General features: G+C 43.1%; 2 protein-coding genes across 4 annotated transcripts in view; one reads left to right on the top strand and one right to left on the bottom strand.

The window, feature by feature from the left end:
* ZNF518A (zinc finger protein 518A) overlaps positions 1 to 16064 on the top strand; it is a 65189-nt gene extending 49125 nt beyond the window's left edge. For both annotated transcript variants that reach the window (XR_009522409.1, XM_069541524.1), the window contains 3 exons: positions 518 to 708; positions 2088 to 2860; positions 15762 to 16064. Coding sequence is in view for 1 of the 2 variants with exons in the window: in XM_069541524.1 (XP_069397625.1) it covers positions 518 to 535 (18 nt within the window). In the remaining variant the exon portion in view is untranslated. The remainder of the gene's footprint in view (positions 1 to 517; positions 709 to 2087; positions 2861 to 15761) is intronic.
* Positions 1 to 20907, bottom strand: part of BLNK (B cell linker) — a 75973-nt gene that overhangs the window by 10527 nt on the left and 44539 nt on the right. For both annotated transcript variants that reach the window (XM_060034398.1, XM_060034399.1), the window contains 8 exons: positions 20100 to 20263; positions 14551 to 14632; positions 13239 to 13310; positions 6209 to 6281; positions 4451 to 4478; positions 3608 to 3650; positions 1296 to 1383; positions 700 to 731 (listed from right to left, as the gene is read on the bottom strand). In XM_060034398.1, coding sequence (XP_059890381.1) covers positions 700 to 731; positions 1296 to 1383; positions 3608 to 3650; positions 4451 to 4478; positions 6209 to 6281; positions 13239 to 13310; positions 14551 to 14632; positions 20100 to 20263 — 582 coding nt within the window. The remainder of the gene's footprint in view (positions 1 to 699; positions 732 to 1295; positions 1384 to 3607; positions 3651 to 4450; positions 4479 to 6208; positions 6282 to 13238; positions 13311 to 14550; positions 14633 to 20099; positions 20264 to 20907) is intronic.

Raw genomic sequence — 20907 nt, 5'->3', positions numbered from 1 at the left:
TGTTTATATAAACACACATACTTTTTGTATATAATAATTATTCTCTTTATTTAAACTTATTGAATCTTGATTACTTTGGAGTATTTTCCAACTTACCCATGTACAGGAGGGTTTTATTTTGTGTTTTCATTTTTTTCCTACATTGAGTAGAAAGTAAATCAAGGTTTGGGCAGCTGTGTTCTGTGAGTCTGACTTCATATATTTTTAGGGTATTGTATTATTAGCCTAGGGAAAATTATCCAGATATCTGCCAGATCTTCTTTTCAGGGTGCCCTCTGTAGATACATTTTACGATCATTAAAATGTATTTTAGATTCAATTTAAATAGCTATCATTTACTGAGGACCTTCTATGTACCAAGCACAATATGTTGTTTTACTTAATCATCTTATTTTGAAAATAGTTGTATTGTTGTTGTGAAAAAAATTAAATAAATAAAAGATGACCAGTATGACCAGTAAAATATTCAATCAAAACTAAAAAAGTAAAAATGATCTCAAATCTATTTACTTTTCAGAACAGCTCCATGAAATAAATATTCTTGGCCCCGTTTTACGGATGAGGAAACAAGCTGGAGAGGATACTAAGATACTCCAGCTGGAAGAGGCAGTGTTGCCCTGGACCCCCAGGTGGCTCAGACCTGAAGAGCCAGCCTTAGCCGATACCTGATATTGCTCTCCGTGCCTTCATTGTACTTACTTGGCAGAGGTATGGGTTTTTGATGAATTGGTCTGAAAGGAAGAATTTCAGATTAATTAAAGGGCAAAGCACAAGATGAATAAGTTTGACTTTTTGCTTGCACTGAAGATACTCAGAACAGGTGCATCACAAAGGATCAACAGGAATGGCCAATAAAACATATCTAAAGATAGGAGAGGCACCAAAACCTTCAGGATAAGTAAAATTGTTCCCTTTAATTTTATAAAAAGAGGAGACTTGACTAGTGTTATTTTTTAGTGAAGTCCAATAATCAACCCAAATATTAGTTCAGTCTCTGTAATTCTAAGCAGTTTTTTTTAAAGTTGTTACCTACTTAACACCTTTTTAAATTTAATTGCGAAGCAATGAAATATTAAATCTTTACCAATCACAACAAGCCAGTGTTTCTGTGCAGTATAACAATGCAGGTGTTAAGGAAACTTTAACTTTTTTGGCCACACCGCGCAGCATGTGGGATCTTAGTTCCCCGACCAGGGATTGAACCCGTGGTCCCTGTAATGGAAACGTGGAGTCCTAACCACTGGACTGCCAGGGAAGCCCCAAGGAAACTTAGTTTTAAAGGAAAGAATTCTTACTTCTGGGGAGGAGGAGGAAAAACTTGTGACTGCATATTTTCTTGTCTGTGACTAGACCCTCGGTGGCGTTCAGCAGGTATAGGTTTTTCTGCATTAAGAAAATTATCATAGTAGGATTAGGGTGAAATGTCTGTCCCCATGCCCAAACTCAGAAACATCAACCAAGAGGAACCAGATTTGGTCACATGTCTTCCCATGAGCATGTCTTTCACCAGGATGTCCTCCCTTTGTGCACCTGTCAGTGTGGTGGTGTGTCTGAGCTATTAAGACCAGGACTCCTACTCAGCGGTGTTACAAGCACACCCTACCACCTCTGCATTCACCTCTTGGCAATGTACAAATACATGGGGACTGAACCTGTGGAATCTGGACCTTTAGGTGTGTGATTACAAGTAAAAGTCAGAAGATGGGCAAGCTTTAGCCACCCCTGATTCCTATGTGGCCTCCACATAGGTGTTACAACACCCTGCCGTGTCTTCATTAGTCATAAGACATGGTATAAGTAATTTCTTACTGATAAGAGGCAAAATATCAGCGTTTGCGAATGATCTACTTTTTTGAAAATTGAATTGAGCAAATTCAAGTTTATCCCTATAATAACGTTAAATCTCACTTGCATTTCACTCTTTTCCTGAGTGAGAGAGGAAGGGGTGGAGTTATAATTAGTTCACAGGGAAATGTGCATAACCTGAAATCTAAGAAGTTTATGGTGAAGAACATTTATTGCTGAACCACTAATAAAAGTGATTATAAATTATTGTAATGCTTTATTCTCCCTCGAATTTTGTCTAGGGTGTGTTAAAGTCGGGGTATGTCCAAAGGTCTGTCTCCTGCATGGAAGAAAGTTTGAGAACTACTGATCTCCCACTAGAGGATCCCCAAATAAATAAAAGCAGTAAGAACTCAAAGACTCAAATAAATGATGATAGACTTCGGGGTTTCTTGAGGTGCAGAGAAATTCAGAAGCTTTGAATCTCTGAAGATTGTTTCAAGTTTGTGGCAAGTTACTTCGAGCTGCCACGTGAGATGTTTTGTTCATGACTTTACAACATGGTAATTTCAGGAGAAACAGTGAACACTTTGGTTCCCCACGGCCTGTTGAGCTTTGACCACCCCTGCTTTTGCGCCCGTCCTCCAGGAGGCTTCCTTCCTAGGTCAGAAGAGGCCGCTCACCCGCTTTGGGTTTGGATGGCCATTGCCTCTACTCTTGAAATGAGAGACCACACTCCTGCACTGGGAGCCCTTTGGGAATGAGGACACCCGAGCCGCATGGGACATGCCAAGAGCCTGTTCTCTGATGGTTTTCAGAAGCTTCTGAAGCCATGAAATTTGCACAGGGTTGTACTTACTTCCTACAGAGGCTCACCCTAATGCTCCATTATCACTCCAAGCTCCCTGCTCAGCAGGCATGGAAGACTGTAAGGAATGGAAGGACAGCAAGGCAAAAGCATCAGGAAAGGCAGAAGAAAGCAAGACACAGGAAGGGAGCGGTACCTCAGGAACAGCCTGGGAGAAAGATGTGGGAAATGATGTAAAAAACTCAACAGAGCAGTCAAAGCAGACAGGTGAGTTGTAATGCACATTCAGAAAATGTCTACCGTCCATTGTGAGACCAGGTGTGCCCTCATTAACTCAGGAAATGGTGAGCTTTTAACATTGGGTACCTTCAAGATTGGAATTAGACGGGTGCAGGATTTTAATTTCTATATAGTGTTTTAAGTGTTGAGATTATGGATGATTCTTCTTCTTTCTGTTTTTTTCCCCCAGTATTTTTCAAATACAAATATTTTTTTAATGGGAAAGTTCTAATAAAAAGTATACATAAGGGTTTTAGATTATGATAAAACAAAGGAAGGGAAGCATTGAAGATGTACTAAGATAGATGTTTGAACTCAGGAAACATTATTTTGAAAACTTAGCACAAGAACTTGTTCGAACAAACAGGTTTTTTAAAATTCATTACCTTAGCCATTAATTCTAAGATACATGACTGGCTCTAAATAAGTCTTCACACCTATGTAACGCTGTGGCACTGTTTCTGGCAAGTCATATCTGTCTACAAACAGGCAGGTTTTGGGCATGTAGACTGTGGCCTGCCCCAAAGGTGCAGCCTGGCATGCGCAGGTCCTGATCAGCTTTGCTACTCACTACTCATGGCAAAGTAAAGACTGTTCTGTTTAGAAAATTGAGTTTTATGTTCACAGTTGCCTTATGAATAATTAAAGAAATTTAGAAATACATTTGTATACAAATCCTTAATCAAAATAACTTTCAGAGTTATTTGCTCATCTGTCAAGGTAACATAGGCTTACCTTCACAAACACTTGAGGCATTCTGTTGAGAGACAACTGGAGTCTATTTAAAAAAAAAAAGAAAGGCAAGGATTTTCAATACAGTGGTATGTGGAAATAAAAGTCAAAGCAATATTATTAAAATAAATACTGGGGGAGAACATTTCTTTGATGCATAGCTTTTCTTTCGGTCACAAGACCAACAATTAAAAACACACAGTCCCCCGGCCCACTTTTGCATTAAGTGACAATGGACTGGAAGTGTGTCAGGGAAGGAGCAGTGTCATCCTGGCCTCCCCACTCTGTCAACAGGGTTGGTGGATACCATGACCCCCAGCAGCTGCTGGGCAGTAGCGCTTATGCAGTGGAAATCTGGCATCTGGCTTTGGTCTCAGGGCCCCACCGTCTTGGTGTTTGTAAGGGACTGTAAATGTCAGACTACAGTATAGACACCAGGTCAAGGTGGGCTTCCTCGAATAGTGGGCTGGCCCAGGTCCCCCACGTTCTGCCCAGAAGTTGAGTGTACTCAGGCCTTTGTGCCTGATACGCAGTTGTCAGTCATTAGTTCCCAGGCCTGCGGGTGGGAAGCAGACACAGGGGAAGACAAAGGTCTTGGGACGCAGGGAGCCTGACCGCTGATCGGCTGTTCATATTCAGTGAAGCCACCGGGTTCAGGGAGGATGTGACCCTCCCATGCAGCATCTTCCCTACCCAAGTGAGGATTCCAAGTTTCTCTTGGACTGTCTGGGCAGCAACATGATTGCTGTGTTCACCTTAGCGGGAAGCATCGTCAACTTTAAATAAGTGGACAAGAATAAACATTGCGGGAAACATGAAGCACATTTAAAAGCAGAATTAACTCACCGTCTTCAGCGGCGTAGCTGTTTTTTTCCTGGGGGATGAAAAGAGATTGGCTTTGTTAAAACACAACAAAGATAAAGAGGAGCTGATTTTACTCTCAAATTTAAACTAGAATAGTGAAAGTGATACAGGTGTGTAGGAAGACTGTCCTTGAAGGGAAGAGAGGGATGAAAGCAGGATTTAGCCATGATCCTTCATAGCCTCAGATAGGGTCTGCTGACAGATGGCAAAGGGGTTAATGGGGATAAACAGGAGGACCAGTTGCCAGGGAATCGGGATAACTGAGCTCTTGTTCCAGTTCTGCTACTGATTACTCTGCAACCTCAGGCCCGTTTCTCTCAGCTGTGAGGGCCAGTCTGAACTTTACTTTCTTCATCTGTAAAATGAGGACCAGAATCAGCGTTTGCAAAGTGTGTATGTAGAGCCGTCCCTTCCCCCAACAGCACCCCAGGGCTACTGTCTTGGGAAGGAGGGTGGAGACATGAGGGTGGCCAAGCAGGTACATTTGTAGCCAGCACCTCCCCACGCCAATGTTCCCCCTGCTTCAGGTGACTCTTCTCTGCTAGACATCTGCCTAGAATTTCATTCCAAACAGATAAACCCAAGACCAGCACAACACAAGTTTGAAACCCACTCTGATCTCTGGTCCTGAAGGTGCTTGCCTGACGTAAGGTACTGGTTTGTCTTAGTTCAATAGAGATTGGACTCTAATATTGCCAAGGCTTTATAATTCTCTTCTGTGTTTATTTTGAATACTGGCTTTCTCTCTATCTCTCACTTTGTTTTGGCTGAGAGCTGGAAGATTGGGGGAAGAATACTAACAATTCCCAAGTGCCTCTAAGACGCCTGGCACTGGGTTAGGCTCTTCACATATTTTTAAATCTCACACTGTCCTTTTTAAATGGGTGTTTTTATTACATTTTAGAGATTAGGAGACTAAGTAACTTGCCTGAAGTGGTAAACCTAAGCCAAGAGAGAAGTGCGCAGAATTTTGTTTAATAAACCCCTGAAATGGAGAATTTCTTTGCTTTACTCAGAGGCAGAATTAAGGCTATAGCCACGCAGGCTTGCTTTGGACAGATTTAAATGTGCTTTTAAAATAACCTATTGAGCCAATATGAAATTATGGGGTCACTGTTTGTAATATTAATACATTACATTCACCCAATATCTTACAAAGCTCTTCTAAGTTCAATGAGAAAGAATGCCTCTCTCATCTCCCTTTTGAAAGGAACCTTGGCAGTGTTGCTTTGATTGAACACCCAGTGCATGCTGCTCTGTGTACACATTTGTTTGCAGATCACTAACTACTTGGAAGAGAAACTGAGGAGTAGAAAGTAGGAATGAAACCTGCTAGTGGGTCTTAAAATTATTCAGGTGCTGGAGTTTGTGTCTTGTGGAACACAAGTCAATGAGCTCAAGATTTAGCTATAAGTTTATGGGAGGAAAGACTACTAGTTTTTGATGTCAGCAGGGACACCCCTAGTCCAACTTGAAGCATGCATGGGTGTGGAGAACACCAGGGCAATAGGGTTTCATTTCCACACTCTTCAGGAACACACCTATTGTAATGTTAGGTGCACCTGCATATGAGCTTGGGCAGGTATGCTCTTCTGAATGGAAACAGCAGAAAAACACCCCCCTCTGGCCCCCAGATTCTCAAGCAGGACTCCTATGTGGATTCCAGGCAGCTCTGCTCACAGCAGTGATGGAGACCATACACTGAATTCACAGAGTTGCTTCTCTGCAACAGGAACTTACCCAGCCCTGGGCAGTGGGGATGGTGCAGCAGGTGAAGAGGTTGACTTAGAGTCCCAGGCCCCGCTCTTTCGACCTGCGCAGACATATACACAGGTCAGTCTCTAGCCCTGAACTGAGGGCTGGTGGTCACAGTGAGCTGGCCTTGCTGGCAGGCTCAGAAATACATGCACATTTTTTCTTACTTTCAGCTAAGCATATATAAGTAGTTACATTGACGTTTTGGGGGAAAACCTATAGGCAAAGGTGATGAAACATTTTATAAATGCCACTTTATAAGCTCAGAACTAGGATGTTAATTAGGAACTCCATCTAAACATTGCTAAATGACCTTCTCATTTCCCCCATGGGACAAGTTCAGAGCCCCTGATTCTGTGGGTTCAATAAGAGCTCACAAGGGTTCCTATGGAAGGGAGCTAAGAGCTCTCACACTTGTATCTATATGCACTGCACAAATGTGCACAACAGCAGTGCCTAGAGACAGAGGGGCACAGACCCACCACTCCTGATCACACCTATAGACACTGCTCATTCCTAACCACATTTACACAGTACACAAACCTAACCTCACATTTGGAGAACACTCATTCATTCATTCATCTCTGAGTTCTTAGGGCCTTCGCTCATTGCAGAAATAAACAAATGGAGAGAAGCAGCAAGCTATTACCCAAATCTCATCTTCTGAAGTCACAGAAGGGACCCAGAGGGCCTTGTCCCCCACGCCCATTTCCCCTCCCTCTACCTGAAGATAGAAGCCAGAGCATCGTTATGAGGGAAGAAGGTGAGAGACAGGCAGAGATTCACTGCTGAGATAGGCAGCAGGCCTGGATGCGGAGAGGCCAGAGCTAAGCCAGCTCCCCTCAGCGTGTCCCAGCTGCCTCCTCTCAGGCTGATACCGCCTGCCTGGACATTACTGCTCAGTGAGATAAAGGCTCTCTACTGAATTAAATTGAACTGAATAAATGTTTTAATTAAGAACTTACTACATTTATAAGTCCACAATTCCTAATGGACTTAAAGGGGATACTCTGTACATACAGGTTGGACTTGCCCACAGTATGTATTTGAGTTTGCAAGATAAAGCACACATAAGTAAACACTGAGGTAATAATCTATTAGCAAGAGTTATTGAGAACCTGGTATGTGTAAAGCCCTTGGAGGCACTGTGTTAGGGGCTGTGGAAGAGCTGAAGAAGTAGACATAGGCTTCTGCCCTCCCAGAATTTATAACAAGAGAAGACACATGCACCCCCATGCCACCTCATCTGACAGGACCACCTATTCCAAACACAAAAAAAGGGAAAAAGTCCTCGAAAAGTATTAAACACAGAGATCATAAAGTTCATTCTCATGTACTTGACTAGAGAGAGGCCTTCAGGCTCTCACTCAGAGCCCATTTACTCTTTCTACACATAGTCCTTACATAGGGCTAATTTCCATAAGCACTCACCAGTGGCATCTGGTGAAGGAACGGCCCCTCCCATGTAACCCTTACTTAGATGTAAGCTGACCCTGATGGGATTTTTAAAAACATTTTGAGAAAGAGACTACATATGGAATTATTTTTTTTTTGCGGTACGCAGGCCTCTCACTGTTGTGGCCTCTCCCATTGCGGAGCACAGGCTCCGGACGCGCAGGCTCAGCGGCCATAGCTCACGGGCCCAGCCACTCCGTGGCATGTGGGATCTTCCCAGACTGGGGCACGAACCCATGTCTCCTGCATCGGCAGGCGGACTCTCAACCACTGCGCCACCAGGGAAGCCCCATATGGAATTTTTAACATTTCCTCCGACAATAAACTGAAATGTCATCTGAATGTGTAGTAGTATGAGTCTAACTGTGTTTTATTAGCAAGGGTATCAAGTTGATATTGTTCTTCACATTCTCAATACTTAAGATTCACATTGTGAAAATACACTTTGCTACTCATAGATGTTGATAGAAAGTTTTAGGGAAGAGAAAAAAAATCCCTCGTCTGAAAAATAAGGAAGCAGAAAGAAGGTCTAAGTCAGAATTTCCTCCCAGGGGTCCCCTCTCTTTTCACCAAGGGCTCGCTTGGCCTGAGCATATTATTGTTGTCATATCTACTGCCTGGCTTCTTTACTAAGCTTCCCTTTCCTTCATATCTGCAAACAGTTGGCCAACGTCTTCCTTTCCCCTTCCCTCCTCGTAAATAACTTCTGCAGTCAGAGGAGAGGGAGGGGCATGCTGGCTGTCCTCTGTGGTGGTGGAGTCCAGTACAAGCTCTGGTTTGCATCAGGAAGACAGGGTTCCAGTTATTTCTCCGCCACCAAACTGGCTGTGTGACCTCTTACGAGCCACTGTGTCTCAGTTTCCCCCTCTGTGAGATGGGGATGCCACTAGCTACTTTATCTAACACAGAGTTACTGTGGTTAGGTAATAAGGTAACTTTGAACATGTAAAGAATTAACCAAATATAAAGTAATATTGCTGGAAAGGGACTGAAAGTTTTGAGGGTCAAAAATGTTATGCTAAGTGAAAGGAGTGAGATGGAAAAGACTGTATATTATATGACTCCATCTATATGAATGTTTGGAAAAGGCAACTCTATAGCAACAGAAAGCAGATCAGGGTTACCCAGGGCTGAGGATGGGAACAGCATTGACCACAAATGAGCATAATGGCTCTTCTGGAGTTGGGGTAGGCACAGAAAGTTTCTAAAACTGGTAGTGCTGGTTACAAAACTCTATAAATGTAATGATTTACAAAAAACATTGAATTATACATGTAAAATGAGTGAGTTTTATGATACATAAGTTATAGCTCATAAAGGATCTCAGTAAATATGATTATTGCTATTTTCATTTTCTCATCTTGTTATCTACCACGGCAGTATCTCTAGGTGCCGGGCACTGTGCCAGGTACTTCACATGTGCCACTTCTAGGCCTCACATAACATCAAGGGAAGCAAACAGAGGCTCAGAGGGGTTAACGGGCAGGGCCAGGGTTGGAAACCAAGGCCATTCAAGTTGAAAGCCTAGGCAGGCAGTGTCCTCTCTAGCCAATATCTCATAATGTTACTCTGGGGCATGATTTGGCATGTCAGATTCACTTGCTGCTTCTCCCTTATGTGGGGAAAGATTAGTGAAACAGAGGGCTGCTTTTGTGAATGCCCACGGGAGGATGGAGAGTTACTCCTCGTAGGCCAGTGACCCTCTCTGCCGCCCTGGCTGAAGTCAGACCCCGGGGCATGGCTGGGGTAGGACAACACTGTACCCTTCTCATTGCCAGGATCCCTGCTTCCTGGTCAAGCCGAATTCTTGGTTGGAAAGCTCCAAGGAAGAAACTGGGGATGCAATAGAGGGAGATGTGTCCAAAAGCTTACTAATAAAAGAGAAAAATCATCTTTGTTTAAATCATAGGGAGCAAAAAATTATGTTAAGGTTTGATTTAACAGCACAGGCCTTGCACAAGCTGGTGCTTACCGAAGTTTCTTAACTTGGAAAACAATTTACCCTTAGTTTTTCCTTCTACCACGTATATTTTATACATCATCCTCTTTTCAGTTTTGCATACAGTGGTGGTAGGTTTCCTTATTCTTAATGATCTCAGTGTTGGCATTGTAAGCCCTTGGGATTTAACTCTCTTTTAGCTGTTATAGACACCCTATTATCATTAGTGGGGCTTGCATACTAGCCGAAGCATCCCTTACTCACAGGTACTATATGAACTCTTACAAAATACATAAAAGAGATTTAATTTAACAACTTAAGAATAATTTGGGCTATGGGTAAAATTCTGCTTGCATTTCAGCAGGGCATTGTAAATTCCTAAACTCCTCCCCTATTTTAAGAAATAAAGAGATAGAATACTTCAAAAATGCTGTTTACTTAGAGCAAGCTCAGAAATACATGCTCTGTCTACCCTTTTCTGACAAAAGCTACAAATTAGGCAGAGGTTGCGCTGCCTTCTTCTAAATGCTCATTTAGAGATAAAGCACAATGAACTTCAGTCTTTCGGTTTGTTGAGACCAGTGCTTCTTAACTGGGAGTGATTTTGTCCCCCTCCCCCAGGGACTTTCTGCAATGACTGGAGAAATCTTTGCCTATCACTACTGGGGAAGGGGGTGCTAGTGGCATCTAGTGGACACAGGTCAGGGATGCCGCTAAACAGCCTGCGATGCACAGGACAGCTCCAACAAAAATCACCTAGCCCCAAACACCAGCTGTATTGAGGTTGAAACACCCCTGAAATTTAGAGTAAAACTTTATATGGAAAGGAAGAAACACTTCTCTGAGGTGTGTACCGGGTGATGTGCCAGGCTGGTCATGAATCAAGGCAGGTTAAACAAGGGATTCTGAGCAATAACAATAATAAATCACAAAGCTATCATTTTATATAGCTTTGTGTGATTCATATCTTTTTACTCATGTAATTCTCACAATACCCCTAGGCATAGGTGCCATTTTCCCCTTCATTTTTTTCAGGAGAGGAAACTAAGAAACAGAGGGATTACTTAGCTTGCTCAAAGTCTGGCACCTAGTGAGTGAAGACTTGGACCCTCTGGCTTTGGAGTCTGTGCTAACTCCCGCTACTGTACTTCCCAGTATGGAACATGAAGGAGAGGGAGAGCCGACCTCTGCACCTAATTCGCTGTGTAATCTGCGGCCAGCAGCTTATTAGCCATCAAAGAGCCAAAAGCAACATTAACCAGAGGCAAGTGTCGTGGCGTGGGACTTTAACAGAAACCCTGAAACCTTAGCACTTTCATGATGCCTATCAGGGAACTTTCTGAAGCCTTTAAAGACAATGATCTGTTATTTAAAGACACAGGCAAGTCTGATTATTCCTTTTATAAAAATCATCTCTGAAAACTGTACTGTTTGCACACTCAGAAACTCGCTCTAGCTGTGCAGGTTTGTTCCCTACCCACGCCCCGCCACGTCCCCCCGCTCAAGTTATCTCACTTCCTTCCTCCTCCTGAACTTCCTCCTGTCTATATCCAATAATCATTTAACCAGGAAATTATTCTCTTGTTCAGGTTTGGTTTCTTCATCTGATGCCTCTAGTGATAAAATATAGCTATACTAGGTTAATATAAAAACTAATGAATAAAAAAATCCAGTGGGCTAATGCCTTCATGATGGGGCCATGTGATTCCTTAAAGACAGCCAGAGTTGGGGGACTCAATCTCTCTCTCAACCAACTGACCCATCTACCATTTCAGCACCTACTCTGAGCCAGGTCCTGTCTAGGCCTTGGAAACACAGCTATGAGCAAGACATGGAGCTGAGAGTCTTATGGGAAAGACAGGCTGATTGGAGTACTGGGTGTGTTTTAGGAAGGAGAGGTCTGTGTAAGGCAAGAAGAGCATTTTAAGATGTAAGCACCAGAGAGTATTAAACTATTACTCTAAAGGAGGGTTTAAGCCTTCATTTATCTGTATCAGTGAAAGGTTCTCTATTCCAGTAATAACAGCCCTTCTGAGTTATCAAGTGTCAGGAGTCTCCGTTTCAGTTGGGACCAAAGCGACCTTGCCGTGACGTTTTAGGTTGGTGTGTTGACATTTGTTCCCAGAAATTAAGATGATCTGGATAAGATGGCTCTGACCTCTAGTCCCCAAGTATAAAAAGCCTGTGGATTCCGAGGGGGAGGATAAATAAGAACTTGTGAAGAGGATGAGCAATTGCACAGGAAATGAGTCTAGGAAAAGATTTTTAAAAATACTCTTCTTTCATTTTCTCTCAAGGAGCACGTCCCTGAAAGCAGAGGTCAGTCTCCCAGTCTCTGTGTTCAGCCTTCAGGTCTGGGACAGAAGGGAGAGTGTGTGTGTGTGTGTGTGTGTGTGTGTGTGTGTGTGTGTTTGGTACAGGGTGGGGGAGAGGAGAAGGAGAGAATGCTGTTGAGGAAGCTCCTGCACTTCTCTGTGCTGTAAAAGGGTTGGGGTATGGGCGCCACTCAGTACTGTGGGCCTCAGTCTGGGGCTTGCCAAACCCTACAGGAGACATCTAGGAACCACTGAGTGTTCATGGTTTGGGTAGGGATGACATGGTAAAAACTAACTTTGTAATGGAATGAAGCTAGCAACATTTGGAGGGGGTCAGAAGCTCATCTCAGTGACTGAGGAGAGAGCCTAGAGGCAAGATTATGGCTAGTGGACTCTGTAAGACAGAAGGTATGAAGTGATAAAGTAAAGAAAGCCTGGCTCAGGTGGTGGCAACTAAAATAGAACAGCAAATTCAGGAAAAAGCAAAGCAGAATTGGGACAGAACATGGGCACTCTGAGACATGGAGCCAGAAGCTGATGTGTAAAGAGGAATAAGGATGCCCAAAGAGTAAGGGTGTTGGATGCACTGAGCTTGAGGTAGTGGGAAGGTCAGTGTGTTCAGAAGGGAAGAAAGGTCAAGGTTGGACACCAGAGAGTTATCAGCTTAGACCAGAGAAGTGAAGCCAGAAGAACGGATAAACCAGGAAGAAGTGCAAAATACTACTCTACCGAGCACCTACTGTGTGCCAGGCACTGCATTAAGCATTTCCCATTCACAATTTCAGAATTCTCCTGTCTCAGGGCACGGGCTATCGTCTCCATTTACCGATGAGAAAATGTGATGCTTGGAGAGGTGAAGTACAGACCCAAAGTGATACAGTTGATAATGGGGAGCACTGGGATGCCTGGCCCATAACCCAAGCTCTTAACTGCACGACGTTCTGAAGGAAGAGCAGAGGGCTGAGGCTGAACGGTGCAGACGTCCTCAGTCAGGGGAGGGGAGAAGGAGGGCAAGCCAGCCAAGTGCCCAGAGAGGTAGGATGAAAAAAAGGACTTGTCTGATAGAGGCACAGGGGCATGGGGGCGAGGGTCCCCTCACATAGGTGCCCCCAGACAGTGGATGAGCCTGAGGAGAAGGCCTCTGTTACCATTTATTAGGACATTTGGATATACAGGGATTATTTCTTAATATTTGCTCTGAGTTGTTTGTTTTATTTAGAACAGATTAAAAATGAAACCCCCAAATGTAATCATTTCACAATAAAAAAAACAGAAACAAAACCACCAAATCTTGTGTACACTCTACCTGAAGCTGTCCCTGGAGGTGAGGCTGGCTTCGAGAAGTTATTTGGCTTGGTTGATCTATTCACCATGGGAGCTGAAACACAAAATCACACCTATATTGTAATTATACACACACACACACACACACACACACACACACATATACATATATAGTAGATAGTCTACTGAGGGAGATTCACACTTATGGAAAAATGCATTGTGGAAATGATGGGTCAGACCAGAGAATCTGCAGAGAATGGGGGACACAATTAGTAAGCCATAAGCCATTAAAAGAAGCCTTCTCAGAAGAAAAAAACATTTTTAGAATGAATATATTAATAATTAAAGTGAATACTGGCTTGGAATTTCATTTGCCAAACTGGGTGTCTAGGAGATGAAAGAGTTTGTTTTTTTACCAGGAGACGTGCATTGAACTAACAATGGAGGGGCCAGATTAGTAGCCCCACCTTCCCTGCCACACGTAACACACATAGCACATATCATTCCTCTTGGATTTTGTAAGTTTTTGGGGGGTGGAGGTGGGGGCATTTAATTTGTATTTATTGTTTCATGGTGATGGGTGAATTCAGAAATTCTGGTGGGTCTAGAAGCTGTCGGTGATATTTAGGGCGTGGGAGAGGGCTGCGACGTGATGGCAGTGTAAAAACCGAGTATTGCTACCTTGGAGTCAAGTTTATTAGATGAGTAATGTTACTTGAAGAGGCAGCGTTTATACAGGATTATATTTTCCATAGCGACTATATCCAGAGTAATCACACACTGTTCCACACCTCATCTGAGGCTATGTGGCACGGGCTTTTGGAGATAATTTGTTTGTAGCTGCGTTTGTTATTTCGTGAAGGATTTACAAGTGAAATGTTTCTCATGGGCCTGAGATAGCACTCAATTTTAAAGAATTAGAACATAGAGCATATTTTACTCTTTCATTTTTTCAGTCCTCTGCAGAAACTGTTCTGGGGCAATATTTGTAAGGTCAACATGGTGGCTCATGACTTTGTGAGTATTAGGTTTTATAAGAAATCCATTCTAAGTGAGTAGCTAAAGAGAAGAACTTAGGTGCTTTTATACCTTGAGAAGAGAGTATTAAATCATGGAAGAGGATGGAGAAAGAAGGGTAAAGGCTATAAAACACAGAGATGGGTTGCTCACTATGCTCTCTGTTCCACTAGCCAAAGAAGGCAAATGCTACGGCCACAGAGGAGAGAGGCCTGGGCACTATCATTTCTGAGCCCCTTAGAGCTCGCTACCAAATGGTCTTGTATGCCTCTATCAACTGCAGAAGTTTTCAGGTGCTTAAAACTACAAACTCTTGCCTTTTTCAGATGGGGGTGAACTGTCTTCTGTGGGATGAATATAGTTTTCATCTTCATCTTCCACAGGGACCACATAATCAGCCTAAAAGAAATACAGAAATGCTGTATATTCAGAGTTTACTGCATAAGAAGCAGTGATATTTAGAAAAATCTTCTGAGATATAATCCATATACCATTAAATTCCCCTATGTAGAGTGGTTTGGTGATTTGTAGTATATTAACAGATATACTACACTGCAATCTAGCTTTAGAACATTTCCATCACCCCCAAGAGGACCCCTGCACCCATTAGTCACTCCCATCCATCCCCTCCCCTGACCTAGTCAACCACCAACCTTCTTTCTATCTTTAAGATTTGCCCATTCTGGACATTTTATATAAATGGAATCATACAATATTTCAATACACAGTCTTTCATGACTTCTTTCACTTAGCATAGTAATTTCAAGGTTTAACCACGTTTTAGTATTTCATTCCCTTTTATGGACAAATTATATTCCATTGTATGACTATACCACATTTTACTTATCCATTCATCAGTTGATGGACATTTGGGTTGTTTCTACTTTTTTGGCTATTATGAATAACGTTGCTGTGGACATTCATGTACAAGTTTTGTGTAGATGGACATTTTTCTTGAGAATATACCTAGTGGTGGAATTGCTGGGTCATATTGTAGCTCTATATTTAATAGTTTGAGGAACTGTTAAATTGTTTTCCAAAGTGGCTGCACAATTTTTCCATTCCCACTGGCAATGTATGAGAGTTCCAATTTCTCCACATATTCACTAATACTTGTTATTGTCTGTCTTTTTGATTGTAAGCATCCTTGTAGGTGTGAAGTGGTATCTAATTGTGATTTTGATTTGCATTTCCCTTAATGATGTTAAGCATCTTTTCGTCTGCTTATTGGCCATTTGTATATCTTCTTCAGAGAAAAGTCTGTTCAACCCCTTTGCCAACTTTTAATTGGGTTGTTTGTCTTTTTTATTCTTGGATTATGAGTTATTTAAATGTTCTAGATTTAAATCTCTTATCAGTTATATAATTTGCAAAAAAATTCTCGCATTCTACACGTTGTCTTTTTACTTTCTTTATGGTATCATTTGCAGCACAAACGTTTTACATTTTAAAGTCACTTTTATCTACTTTTTTCTTTTGTTGTTTGTGCTTTTGGTATTGTATCTAAGAAACCATTGTCTATCCCAAGGTCATAAAAGTTTATACCTGGGCTTCCCTGGTGGCGCAGTGGTTAAGAATCTGGCTGCCAATGCAGAGGACACGGGTTGGAGCCTCTGGTCTGGGAAGATCCCACATGCCGCGGAGCAACTAAGGCCATGCGCCACAACTGCTGAGCCTGCGCTCTAGAGCCTGTGAGCCGCAGCTGCTGAGCCTGTGTGCCACAACTACTGAAGCCTGCGTGCCTAGAACCCACGCTCCACAACAAGAGAAGCCACCACAATGAGAAGCCCACGCACCGCAACGAAGAGTAGCCCCCGCTCTCCGCAACTTTAGAAAGGCCGCGCGCAGCAACGAAGACCCAATGTAGCCAAAAATAAATAAATAAAATAAATTTTTAAAATTAAAAAAAAAAGATTTATACCTATGTTTTCTTCCAAGAGTTTTATAGTTTTAGCTCTTACACTTAGACCTATGATCCAGTTTTATTTAACTTTTTATATATGGTGTGAGATTGGAGTACAATTTCATTCTTTTGCATGTGTATATACAGTTATCTTAGCACTGTTTGTTTAAAAAACTAATTTTTCCCGTTGAATTTTCTTGGCACCTTTGTCAATAATCGATTGACCATGAATATAGGGAGGGAGGGATTTTATAAGAGGTAAATAAAGTAACCAGATCTCAGAAGTGGTTTTTACAACCTGCCTTGGTTGGTTGCCAACATGGGGACTGGGAGAAACAAAAACCAAACATGTATTGAGCGCTTCTTGCCAGGTGCTCTTCTGAGTACTTTACGTGTGTAATCTCACTTACTCCTTGTAATAACCCAGAAAGGCAGGTGCCACTAGTACTATGCTGTAACACTATACTAAAGCTGTTACCTGCCAAGATAAGCAGATGGTCAAGAATCACCATAATCTGTGTCCTAACAAGTTCATCTTCACGGTGCTGCGGTGTTTTGATATAAACCCCATTATCCCATGTTCACATCACAAAAAACTGACTGTAGTTACATGAATAATTGGTCTTTTGAAGCCAGGCAGATCATTCTACTGCCACAACCTACATGCTATTAGAATCCTTCCTCGGCTTTTACAATGGCATGATTAAAATATAGATGATTATTTAAACAATCATCTTAGATCAACTCCAGTGTTTAGATGTTCAGTATTAAGACACCTGCTGTAGGTATTTACATGTTTGCCTTCCCCCAAACTTTAAATGTGAAAAATAGGAGCACCACGGATTCATCTTATTTTCACTTTCCCATTGCCCTTCACCCCATTCCATGTCAGGAGTCGTTAAGATGAGCTATTAAATGCCCACATGAGTTTCTTGCTTAATACAACTCATGTGAACATTTAATAGCTTTACATACATTATTTTACTGAATTCTTTCAATGATACCTACGATTAAGTTAGGTGTACTTATCCTCATTTTACAGGTGAGGAATTTGAGAGCAGTTGAGTAATCTATCCAAGGTCACATAAAATCACAAAACTGATGCCCTGCAAGGACATGTACTGGGTCTGCTTTGGGCACCAATGAAGCCCTGGCACATTTGTGTTGAATGAAGAGCTGGTCTCTTCTCAGTGGATACTGGAGAGGTGGCACAGGATAGCTCTTTAGCCCCTGGGATCTAGTATGTAATCATCTGATTTCAAATGCTGGCTCTATCATTTACCTCTGTGACCTTGGACAAGTTCTTCAACCCCTTTGCACCTCATCTGTACCATTTCCTCATCTGTCATGGGGGTGATAATAGCACACACTTCCTAGGGTTGCTGTGAGGATGTAATGAGATAATACATACGGAGTGCTCAGAACACCACCGACACACAGCCCTGGTCAAGTGTCAGCCGCTCTCGTTGTTATAGCACAGATGCTCCTTCCTCCCACTGCCAACTCTCTGGTCAGCCTGAACCCCCATATTATGCCTGTAACCTGCATGGTAGGGCTAAACGTCTTCATTTATGCTTCTGTTTGACTTCTTTTCCTGTCTAATGGCTCAGCCAGATCTTAATGTTGGCTTCTTTTTTCTTTTTTAAACCTCTTTCTCATCTTGACTGTCCATCTGCCCATTCCAGAATGTGCCTCCTCCAGACTTCTCCTTTTCCCACTGGTTCAGGCTTGCCTGAGCCACCTCCACAGGCTGCTATTAGCAAAGCTCGGCCTCTCCCCACTGGGGCCCACCTCCAGTTAGTCACAGAGATGGAGAGCTTCACATAACCCACAGTCTGCATTTGTATTCTGTGTCTGAATTGATATCTTCATATGGATTTGCCGAATGCCGAAAGAATTCACCGTGAGACCCTAACAGATGGTCTCCTACCATGTCCCACGCTCAGATTCTCCCGGCCACCCTGTTCTCACCCTGAAAGGGCAGCATCCCCTCTCAGACTGACAGACAGACTGAGGATTGACAAACCATACTCATTCTCAGTCTGCTGACTTCCCGACTTAAACTGTCTCTAGAGAGGGGGTCATAAACTCAAATACTTATAGGAGCAGGCGTGGAACAATAAGGGGACATGTACAGAGTCAGGGTGTGTGCAAGTCTTGTATGAGTGATGGGGATGATGACAAATGGAAACAGGGGCCAAGGATTCACAGCTGAGCTGGAGTATTGCCATGAGGCTCAGCTGCTTTGAGGCCATGGCTGGCCAAGTGTTGACAGGCCCTCAGTCTTCAGGAGAAACTAGAAAACTGGATTTTATAAAGAATCTAGAATATGGTAGAAAGGAATCCAATATCTATATATGATACATGGAATCCTTTGTGTGAGGCACTGTATTTAGTGATTTTATATATATATATATATATATATATATATATATATTCCTTTATTAAATCTTTAAAATAACCTGAAGAGAGGAAAAGCTGAGACTCAGAGAGTTATCTGACTTGCCTAAGTCACACAACTAGTAAGGGTCAAAGCAGGAATTTGAGCTTGGGTGCTGCCTCTATTTTATTTAAAAGTCTCTTTTCCATCTCTTCTTGGGCTACAAATTATTCTAAGGTGGAAATGAAGGTCATTTCACAACATGCTCATAAGCTGTAGGTTTTACCATCTACAGGCATTTAAAAACAAGTTACTTCTGGGGCTTCCCTGGTGGCGCAGTGGTTAAGAATCCGCCTGCCAATGCAGGGGACATGGGTTCGAGCCCTGGTCCAGAAGATCCCACATGCCGCGGAGCAGCTAAAGCCATGTACCACAACTACTGAGCCTCTGCTCTAGAGCCCATGAGCCACAACTACTGAGCCCGTGTGCCACAACTACTGCAGCCCGCGTGCCTAGAGCCCGTGCTCTGCATCAAGAGAAACCACCACAATAAGAAGCCGTGCACCGCAACGAAGAGTAGCCCCACTCTCCGCAACTAGAGAAAGCCCGCGCGCAGTAACAAAGACCCAACGCAGCCAAAAATAAATAAATATATACATAAGTAAATTTATAAAAACAAGTTACTTCTTCAAGAAGCTGCAGTAAGATTATGTCGTGATGGTTAAGAGTTGCCTTTAATGTTCTTTTCTTTCTCAGACTGTTACACTTGTAGGGTTGTTCTAATGGCTAAGTTTGAGGGCTTGTCTTTGACTTTATTTAAAATACAAGTACATCTGGGAGCCATAACATACTAGGCTTTATCAGTCATTCCTCCAATAGCCTGAATGGGTTTACCTGTTCATTTTTAAATTGGAACAATTCCATATGGAATAAGACGTGAAAATCTAGGTGCTGGCAGAAGGGAGATTGATGACATAAACCGAGAGTTGGGTCCTGGACAATTGGCAAAGATGGTCCCTGGATACCCAGGACTGGGGAGAGGGAGTGAGAAGCAAGAGCTGCCGAGGGAAGTGAAGGGTCAGCTCCTCCACGGGTTGTGCAGGGTCTTCCTACAGACTAGGGGTCTCCAGTGTATGTCCCACTGCACCCCTCTGCATTTTAGAGGAGGGGGGTGGAGGATCAGAGAGAAAAGAAGGTGGGGGAAAGAAAATGAGGCAGGACAGGGAGAGAAGCAATGGGGAATAAAGAGGGAAATATATTATGGAGGAAAGAGAGGTTTGCAGGAAACTGAGGGACTCTTTCTCGAAGGAATAATAAGAGGGGCACAGCTCCAGTATGGATATATATGCCTGTAGTAAATGAAAGTGCTTAAAATAAGACCATATATGCCATTTTTAAAGAAAACATCCTTTCAGCATAACAGTGGAGAGTTAGAGGGGGCAGGGTGGCTAGTGCCGGCCTGAGAGCAGGGCCTGGAGGAAGGAAGACACGCCTGAGGCCACACTGTCCTGCCCCTCCCCCTATCCGGCCCACATCCTGCCTTCCACTGGGTCTGGGCAGTCTTCTGGACAGAGTTACTTTACCTCATCCTCAAGGAGCTCTTTGGGTCTGGGTGGGACTTGAGGTTTGTGCAGAGAAGTCGGGGCTGGCAGAGTGGCGGCCTGCCTCGCCTTTGCCGAAGGCCAGTTGGGTTTACTGGGAAGGGTCTTGCTGAAGGGCGGAGACTGCCTCTGGCTTGACCGATTGTCTTTGAGAGGAAAAACAACAAGAACAACAAAGCATAAGATGAACGGGTTCTGGATCATTCCCTGGGCGGAAGCCACCGAGATCTAGAAAGTAAAAAACCCCCAGCACCTATGTAGCCAACACATTATTAACTGGGGCATTCCCTTAAAGAGTAGAATGACATGTTAGGCAAAGATTTCAACTGCGCATTGACTTACATTATAAAAACCAGGAGAATGTCCTCATCAAAAACATCCTCCTAGGGACTGATGGAGACCCACAGACCCAGGAGAGCAGACAGCCCAAACACTCTGCTAAACAGAGTGGATGGTGACCTTGTGTGTGTGTCGGGGGGGGGGGGTCTCGGGGGGGCGTTACTCCTCAGTGGTTCACTTTGCTCCATGAAGCCTTAAGGGCAGTGATTCTCAATCCTGCCTACACATAAGAACCACCCGGGAGCTTTAAAAAATGCCAAGGCCCCACTCCAGACATGCAGTTTGAACTTCTGGGGAGGGACCTGGTATTATAAGTTTTAAAATTCCCCAGGTTATTCTAAGGTGTATTCAGGGTTGCAACTACTTATGCGGGTGAACCTATACGTTCCTCCCCTTGATGATGTCCTCGAATCATGGGGAAGTCGTGAGTACCCCCTGGTCCAGGACCGTC

Source organism: Delphinus delphis, chromosome 16 (genome assembly GCF_949987515.2).
Source record: "Delphinus delphis chromosome 16, mDelDel1.2, whole genome shotgun sequence".
NCBI classification, from domain to species: domain Eukaryota; kingdom Metazoa; phylum Chordata; class Mammalia; order Artiodactyla; family Delphinidae; genus Delphinus; species Delphinus delphis.
This window is presented reverse-complemented; position numbering and strand designations above follow the sequence as displayed.